General features: G+C 39.9%; 1 protein-coding gene across 1 annotated transcript in view; it reads left to right on the top strand.

Annotated features, from left to right (window-relative positions):
• The window catches only part of LOC107086675 (cordon-bleu protein-like 1), an 11,325-nt gene extending 3,828 nt beyond the window's left edge, over window positions 1-7,497 (top strand). The window contains exons 2-10 of the mRNA XM_015377779.1: window positions 135-294; window positions 365-566; window positions 643-892; window positions 1,199-1,237; window positions 1,340-1,419; window positions 1,504-1,698; window positions 1,800-1,890; window positions 6,675-7,418; window positions 7,481-7,497. Coding sequence (XP_015233265.1) covers window positions 206-294; window positions 365-566; window positions 643-892; window positions 1,199-1,237; window positions 1,340-1,419; window positions 1,504-1,698; window positions 1,800-1,890; window positions 6,675-7,418; window positions 7,481-7,497 — 1,707 coding nt within the window. The 5' untranslated portion in view covers window positions 135-205. The remainder of the gene's footprint in view (window positions 1-134; window positions 295-364; window positions 567-642; window positions 893-1,198; window positions 1,238-1,339; window positions 1,420-1,503; window positions 1,699-1,799; window positions 1,891-6,674; window positions 7,419-7,480) is intronic.
• The last annotated feature ends 1,837 nt before the right edge of the window (window positions 7,498-9,334 follow it).

The raw sequence follows: 9,334 nt of genomic DNA, 5'->3' as shown, positions 1-9,334 counted from the left end.
TTTATTTATTTATTTATTTTTAAATAAAAGGGTGACAGGATTTTGTCCATTATAGTGGCTGTATTTGTGTACTAAATTTATTCCCCAAATGATGTACCAACATTAACTTGGTGGTGGAAATATCTTTGCTCCAGGAGGTTAACCTGATACTGGATGCAGTGTCCGATTCCCAGTGGCCTCCTGGTTCCTCCGACCGTCCCCTGAGATGGGTGAAGTAAGTCCGCTGGAGAGGGACCACTCCTTGCGTGTTGTGCTCCCAGTGGGGATCGAGAAAAACATTACAGTGCATGGAAGGTACACTCTACTGCTTTCACAAAGCATGGCTGCTGGAATCTGTATGTTTTTCAACATCGTCTCCTTGCAGTAAACCGGTGATGGACTTACTGGTGACGCTCTGTGCAAATCACCATCTGAATCCTTCCGATTACACCATTGAGTTCCTGTCGCCTAACAAGAACATCATCAGCTACAAGCCGAACTCTCCTATCGGTTCGTTGGGAGCTGAGAAGATTTTATTGAAGCTTAAAGGCTCTGAAGATAAAATTAAGAAGCCATACATGCCTGAGGTAAGAATGAACATAAAAGTGTTGAGGGGAAGTTGGGAGGCAAAATGTGTGATTAAATCGCCGTCTTTCTGCTCAGGCGACGGTGCGTTTACTGATCAACTACAATAAGTCCCATAAGACGGTGGTGCGGGTGAATCCCAGACTGCCGCTGGAGGAGCTGCTGCCAGCAGTGTGTGACAAGTGTGAGTTTAACATAACGACAACCGTCCTGCTGAGGGACCCTCAGTCCAAGGAGCCGCTGGACCTGACCAAGACCTTGAATGACCACGGATTGAGGGAGGTGTTCGCCAAAGATATGGTGGCTCAGAACGCTTCGACCGAAGGAGGTATGTCAGGTAACGGAGCAGCAACGGAAAATACAAGGAAAACGACCGTTATAGGCTTTATATTTATATGCTATATACTTCTACACAAGTTTTTTAATCGCTGCTTGAATTCGGCCTCAGGTTCTTTAAATGAATGAATGGCTTCATAAAGAGACAGGAAGGTTTTTGAGGAAGCTGTTAGCTTGAAACATAATAAAAGGTTAAAATCCAAACTGAGCTTTAAACATAATAATCTATTAAACGTTTTCCCGTTAAACCTTTGTGTATAAATCTGTGCTGAAATGTCATGTTTTCTTGTTGCAACAGCTGGAACTCCAGAGATCATCTCACCACCTCCAACACAAGGTAACACGTGCACATAAATCGATGGACGCCATGACTCCAGACGCAGCGCGGCCAATGCCGACATGACATCAGTTTCTAATAAGACCTGTTTGCGTTTCCCAGACTTGCAAAGGAAGGAGAACAAGCAGAAGAAAAGGGGCTTCTTCAGCTTCTTCAGAAGACGGAAAAAAGTCAATGAAACGGTGTGTTTTTGCGCTCTGTAATTAATGTTTTGATTGATAAGCGTTTGTGTTTATTAGCTGGGGATATATTTCACTGTGTGGCAGAATGGGACGCTGAGTGCTCCTACTTCTCCCAGCCGGGGCAAACAAGTCCGAGTCCGTGGGAATTCAGAAAGCCTTTCATCCAATAACACCCTGCCTGCAGATACCGCCAAAAAAAGGCCGGCGCCGCCGCCGCCTGTAGTCGCATCGCAGAGTGTCCCTAACAACCTCAGCACCTGCTACGTCAAGAGAACACAGGTATGCAATATCAGCAAATGGATTCTCTTCCTTTAATATTTTTTTAATGTCATTCCCCCAAATGAAATAAAAACAAAAATCCCTCTAAACCGTTTCTGCAGTCGTCTGCAGAATCTACTTTAAGGAGCACCAAGAGGAGGGCTCCTCCTCCTCCCTGTGGAGCCACCAACGACGCCCAAAGTGATGCTGCAGGTAAACGGTTTGCTTTTCTATCTAATGTCACAACTAACCTGCAACTGTAAAACATTTCAAAAAGGGGTATGAGTACTTTAGTGAGACGCATCAGATGTTCTTTTTCATTTCAGTTTATTTATATAGCGACAGTTCACACAACACGTCATCTCAAGGCAGTTTACTATGGAGGATAAAAAGTGCCAAAATTAAATAAATAAATACAGCATTAAATAAATAATTAAATGTGGAATTAAATAAATAAATGTGTCATTCATTAATTAAAACCCCGTCACTAATATAAAGTGCCACAATTAAATAAATAAATACAGCGATAAACAATTAATTAAATGTGTAATTCATTAAATAAATAAGGAATTAAATATATAAATGTGTCATTAATTTAATAAAATACGTCTTCATTTAATTAAAAAATCCTATATATTTATTTCAGTGTGCTTTTAATTATTTCATGGTCCTGTGTCGCAGTGCATCGAAACCGTTAAAAGAATCTGTCAAACTCACCCATCAAAGTTAGGGGGCGGGGTTAACGCAAATCGAGTCTCTGTAATCGATTTGCTTCGCCTTAATGTACAGAGTGACCAATCAGGTGTTAGATAACCGCCCCCTAACTGACCATGAAATAATTAAATGCACACTGAAATAATTATATATATTTTTTTATAAAATGAAGATGTATTTTATTAAATTAATGACACATTTATATATTTAATTCCTTATTTATTTAATGAATTACACATTTAATTAATTATCGCTGTATTTATTTATTTAATTGTGGCACTTTATATTAGTGACGTGGTTTTAATTAATGAATGATTTATTTATTTAATCCCACATTTAATTATTTATTTAATGCTGTATTTATTTAATTTTGGCACTTTTTATCCTCCATATTTTACAGTCCACCAGATTATACAGTCAAATCTATTCAGAGTTTTCTATCTAAGGAAAACCAGTTGATTGCATTCAAGTGATTAAATCTTTGCTGTAATATTCCCACACTTGAAGGGTTGTATCAAGCTGAACATTTACTGGATTCCACTCAATGAACAAACTGTTGTTCTTTTCCTTTTTTAATTTTTCTTTTTGTGTTGTTTACAGTTAATCATTAATTAAGCAGGTAAAAAACCTTAAAAAGACGAAACCAAACGAAACCTTTACCATATTGCACATTGTAAGAGTCAGTTCTGAGAAATGTATCATTAGATATATTTATGAAAATAGACTATGGTTTTACCTTTAAGTTAAAAACATTTAGTTTTTAATTATCATAAAAATGCATAAAAATACTAAAGCATTTTAACAATGATTTATGCAGGTTATTGAACCCCATAGATTACATGAATTCCTAAACAGTGATAGTAAACAACCAGTCAGTGATTTTTTTAAGCACGTTTTAAATATGCATAACACAACCTATGAAGTTTCATTTTAGTTGTGGAATACATAAAGTCCGTTTTAATGACATGCAGGAAGAAAGATGTACAAATTATCCCGTGCAACAGTGTCACAAACACATAAAGTTGGACAGTTTAAATCACAACGTCAAACAAATGACTGAAAACAAGTAACGCCAGCACTTCCCAGACTAAATAAAGCAAGCTTGAAGTAGCCTTACAAGCCGACATTTTCACGATGCATCATGTGAGGATTTACAAGCTTAACCACCCTACAAACGCAAACATTCCCACACATCTCATGCCTCATCAGGGCATTAAATGCAAGCTTACCGGCGAACTTTGCACACCTCTTTCTACTGCCCGAGTAGAACGGCAGACTTTTTATTTCATGCTGTGATCCTCCTGCTCAAACCCGGAAGTGTCTCACCTTATTTTGAGTGAGTGATTGCACGCAGTGCTCACGCTCAAACAGCTGATGTAAACAAAGGGTGGCGTTCACCGCAACAATTGCATCGACTCATTAACTCGAATGCAATACCTCACACTAAGCATGCTTGTAGCGGAGAGGAAAAACTCCCTTTTAACAGGAAGTAACCTCCAGCAGTACCAGGCTCAGATGATGAAGAGAGCACATCCAGTTAGTCACAGTCAGAGAAACAGGACTACACTGGAAAAATAGGCTAATCTCCAACATCTATAAACAAAGGTGTTGATGGCAGCAGCACAGCTGATATTTCTCTCCAGGATGGAGTCACAGCCAGCAAGGAAAAGACGAGGCGAAGCTACTATGAGAAAAAGCAGAGAGAACAGAACGTTAGAGATTGAACTAACAGATTCTGCAGAGTGGGAGAATAGAGATGGAATGATGAAATAGAGATCTCTATGTCCTCCAGTAGTATAAGCCTATAGCAGCATAACTATAGAGATAGCTAAGGATAAGCTGAGCCACTTTTTCTTCCATTTGCTGTCTTTATGGAAATTATTGCCTAAAACAACTGATCAGATTAAACCTCCAGGATTCCTGTAGACATTTGATTTGAGAGGAAATTAAATGGGTTTCCAGCTCGTGATTTTTCCAAATCCTCACAGCCTCGATCAGAGCCACGTGAGCTCAGCGGTGATTCACCTTAAATCAAGATTAAAATGTCACAGCGAATGGCATGAAATGGAAGATTTAGCTGCTAAACCTGGGGTAGAATGTTTTGTCCGAACACTTTAACCCCGTTCAGAGCAATTAAAGTGACTCACGGCGTTGTTCATGGAGCATATTGGCCTCTGCCTCTTAGGAGAGAAATCCCTCTATTGTCCAAAGCTTTCACTCTGCCTGCTGCCTCAGCTCCGAGTTCAGCATCGCTGCTTTTCCCTGATTGCTTTTAGACGATTTTTAGTTTTTAGGAGAAACATCTGGCCGTTTTTTCTAAGTGATCCAATTAACGATTAAATTGCTTAGAGCCAAGGTCTGGTTCCCCCTCCCTGAGTTAAAGCTAACATTTCGCCTTGCTGAGCTGGTGTTGGTGCAAGTCTGGAAAAACAACTCCTAGTGAAGAGTTTACGGTCAATGAATGTACTCCTCGCCTCCCTTAATCTAAAAGCCAATCTATCTGTAGTTTGTGAGATTTCCTATCCAGAATGGCTGCTGTTTGTGAGCTGCTTTATGTTGAACCTTTAGACTGAAGCGGAGCTCTTTCTCCTTCCTGCTTACAGACTCTGTTCCTTGAAGGGGGTGATTGCGGGGAGTCGCTTTCCTCTTCTCCTTCCAACACCTCTCTTCCTGTTTCCCCCCCTCCCCTGCACCGGCTTCTTCCTCCTTTATCCCGTCTGGCTTTCATGGATGTGTCACTATTGCCTTTCATTATAAGTCCTTTCTGTTTACATTTTTTTTTAACCTGTTTTAAAAGAAAAAAATGCTAATTTTGCCAAGAATTTTAAAACTTCTTATGGTGCTTCTTGATTACAATCTATAATCAATATTTCTTAGTTTAAAATTATATTTTGTTTTCCATCTTTACCTAATGTTGTCATTGCAGCTTGTTTTTATTAGTTTTAATTATTCTTACCCTTTTTCATATTTAGTTTTGTCAGTTTTTGTTTTGTAAATTTCAATTTATTGCTTTTAAAATAAAAGTAAAAGTAATTTAAATATGGACGATAATATGAATTCATTTTGTTTTTAACATGTTTCTTTTAAAGTTGTCAAATCTTCTCTGGATTATTATTATTATTATTATTATTAATCTGAAAATGAGTTAAGACAGCCTGGGTTTAATGCAGTCATTTTAGTTTAATTTTAAAGCCTTTTCTTTCTGCTTCATTTTCTTTATTTAGTTTTGCATTTTTCAGCATTTCTTGCACCCCAATCACTCCAGTGGGAAGCATCTGTTTGGTGACCTTTTGTCTTGTTAGCATGTTGAAAGTAGCTTCAATTACAAAAGCAGCCACACAAAAAAACATTTATTTATTTTTTTATCCAATAGATCGACGCAAAGTAACGTCATTGCAAAGTTGGGGGAAATATTTCTTTATTTTCTCTTGCATGAAACCTGAAAAGTGCGGTGTTCATCTGTATTTGTCGCTCTTTTACTCTAACGTCCAATTAAACCAGTTGTCTTAAACTTCTGCAGCCTGTAGGGGGCGTTCCTTTAGCTGGAGGTGGTATTTTGCTCCTTATAGCTTCCTGCTCACTCAGACCCACCATCCGTCCAAATTCATTAAATCAGTTAGAACTCTTAAGCCACAGTGGAAGTCTATGGTTGCCATAAATGCTTCAGGACTAGTGCTGCTAGTGATGAAGGAGGTAGGACAAGGAAGTAGGATGCTTCCTAAAGATAGCCCCAGAGGTTTCGATCAACCATTAGGCCACATTTGTAACATTCATGACTAATGGTTCTCCTATCATGGTTAAAATCTCCTTGATAGTCTGTCACTTAAGGTGGAGTAGGAATCTTTTCGGGGGAGAAAACTTTGGGAAAGTTAAATATGTCTGCTAACATTGTGTGCACCTGCTTAGATGGAAACTAACAATAGGTAAATCTGGTACAATATTTATTTGGAGATTCATGTCCCTGAAAAACTAAATTATGTTTCATATTTTGATTGGTTAAAACAATAGGGTTTATTTTTTTTCCTTTTTTCTCCGACTATATTGGTTTATTATATAGAGTTATAGTAAATGCTGTAAGCTTGTGTTTGTTTTGTTGCACAATCAGGAAAATAAAATCCAAAGTTTCTCTAATAAAACAGAAGAAAAACAACATAAATGAGTGTATAAAATATTTGGATTGATTTTGGAAAAACTTTGGAGAGCCTCTTTATTTTTTTTAAATAGTTTTTCTATAGCAGATCTCAACTTTTTTGTCCCCCTCCCATATTTCCTCTGGTCTAAAGAGTCCCTGAAAACCGTGGAGGAGCTGAGAGAGACAGATAATTCCCAGCCGCACTCATCCTTGGCCTCTTCAAGCCCTTCGCTGGCTCGTCTCCAGGAAATACCCGACTCCTATCGGCCTTCGTTTCGAGGCAAAGACCTATCAGACGCCCGCTCTGCTCTCGCTAAAGTCCTCACATCTTCGGTTTCCAAAGGGACGCTGGTGAGGCGCCTGAGAAACTCTGCCGGTTTCCCAAATTTCCATGTCTCCTCGTGCATGTCTGCGGCCTCAAAGTGTCCAGATGACGGCGATTTCTGCGCAGAGCGGGAATCGGTTTTCAGATCCAACCTCCCGACTGAGAACGAGTGGGAGGACCAAGTACAGAGGAGCGGACTGACTACCTTTAAAGTTATTCCCCCAAAGAAACCAGCATCCTGTGATCCCGAAATGATGGATCAGGATCAGGAATCAGTTCTTCCTGAGGGGAAGGAAGATCCACATTCCTCCAGCAGATCTGAGAGCAGAACAGGGATTAACTGCTCAGAAACGTATGCTAACGAAGTGGCTGACGGCTCAGTTTCTGGTTCACCTTTAGAGGAAACTCAGAACTGTTCTGACTCACCCTTGCTTGATGACGGGGAGACTCATGAAGACCAGAACCAAGAGGAAGAACCAGAGAACCGACTGGATGGAGTCCTGCCTGCGCTACTGGATGGTTGTGATAAGGAAGCGACCAACCATGATGGTGGTAATTCAGAACATCTAAGTGAGTTCTATCCAAGTCTGGACATGGTTCCGTTGAGTTCGAATACTGATGGAAAATCTCAGGAGGATTTTTCACGTGAGGAAGCTGCCTTCCCCTCTCCTCCTCCACCGGTTGAGTTTAGTGAGAACATGGGAACTGGAGAAGAAGAAGCTTCATTTCCATCATGTGGAACCGCCGCTCCCAGCATGAATGGGCATAGGAACGCATCCGGCGAGGCTGACGACAGTGGCTCTTCCTCAGCTGCTACTGAGCCGCCTGCGGGCCAGACAAAGGTGGCCCCGTCTAGATTTGCGCAGGCGGTTGCCATGGCCGTGCAGAGATCCCGCCTGCAGAGACTAGGCCTTGGAATCGGCTTCGGACCCCAACTCTCCGGACGCCCAAACGTTTCTGTTCCATCGCCTCCCAGGTCTTCATATCAGTATGGTAAGTTCCCTGCTGTCAGTGCCTTACCCTAAAAAAAAATAATTTTCATTTAATTAAATGTTATAAATGAAATGCAGCTTTGCACATAGTTTCTACCATCTTTGCAGGTCTAGAAATAAACATTTTAAACCAGTTTTTCTTTGCTTAATATATCAGTAATTGGGATCATCTGTCTACATTATTCCCATCATCATTGCTCCAGGTTCCCTGTTCCTGCCGTACAGTATCTAGTTTCCCCACAGCATGATTCTGCCACCGCCATACTTTACTGTGAGGATAGTGTGATAAGCGTTTAAATGTGAGCAAAGTTGGTCCTCAGGTCTGCTCGCCTGCAGGTTCTAGAGGTTTCCCTGCTGCGACACAGCTGATTTTCATTGATTGCTGACCAACAGACTCTGCGGAGCTAAAATCATCAGAATCGGCTGTGCTAAGGCAGGGAAACCTCTAAAATGTGCAGCACAGCGGCCTCTAGGACCGACTTTGGGCACGACTGATCTAACCAGTACACATTCTTACTCCTAATAGTTCTGACAGCAAATCTCACCTTAGCTGTGCTTTGATTCGTCCTGTTAGTTTAACCAGACTCTGTATTGGTCATTAACAAACCTTTAAGGCCTTTCTGGAAAAGCTGCTTTACAAACTTCAGTATCTAAATATCCGTCCCTTTCCAACCAGATAATACTCTGCTTTGCATTAGTTACGAAGTTAGTTAAAATCCTAGTTGAACAAACTGAATTAGTGATGCTTACTTAACAAAATGTGGAAAAGATCACCATGAATTGATGCTCTTCATCATCTAATGGGTTTTCGTTTTTGTTCCACAGGTGCCTGATCTGCGCCTGCATGTCGTCCTAAGAGGTTGAACCTTCAGGACTCCCTAAGGACACCAGGGTCCCTGTTTGACCTGACCTTGCTCCTTTAGCTTTGACAGCTTAGTTTTCCTGCAGTTGTGTTTTTTTATTTTCTGGTTTTTACTTTTTATATGTTTGAACGGAAAAAGTGCTGTGGAGCTCGCCAAATGTACAGATATGAGTGACTGAGCTTCGAGTATATTTTTAGTTTACTTCATAAATTATTTTAAGACTGTGCCAAAATGCATACTAAGCTGATATGACATCTTTTCTTTCTGTTTTTTTTTTTTTTTTTGTTGTATATAACCCCAATGGATAATTTCTACGTCTTATATGAATTATTGTAGAGTAGTTTGGTTTTCAGCCAGCAGGTGGCAGAAGAGTTTTTGTTTTGAAAAATAAAACCCTGGCTGCTTTTATTTGGAAAAAAACATTTTCAAATAATCGTTACTGCTGGATGTATTTTTTTTGTTTAAAGGTGACGCATTCGTTGCATAAAAAAAAAAATTCTAAATGAAATTCTAGATTTGGGCGAGGCATTCAATATTTTTTTTTGTTTTGGGACATGCCTAGAATAATAAAAAATCTTTCTTCATTATTGCTTTTGATAATAAACAAATTGAAGGGGGGGTGAATCAACTT

The sequence above is a fragment of the Cyprinodon variegatus genome, unplaced genomic scaffold (genome assembly GCF_000732505.1).
Source record: "Cyprinodon variegatus isolate N-32 unplaced genomic scaffold, C_variegatus-1.0 Scaffold9, whole genome shotgun sequence".
Taxonomy (NCBI): Eukaryota; Metazoa; Chordata; class Actinopteri; order Cyprinodontiformes; family Cyprinodontidae; genus Cyprinodon; species Cyprinodon variegatus.
The sequence above is the reverse complement of the archived record's forward strand: the minus strand, read 5'-3'. Positions and strand labels throughout refer to the sequence as shown.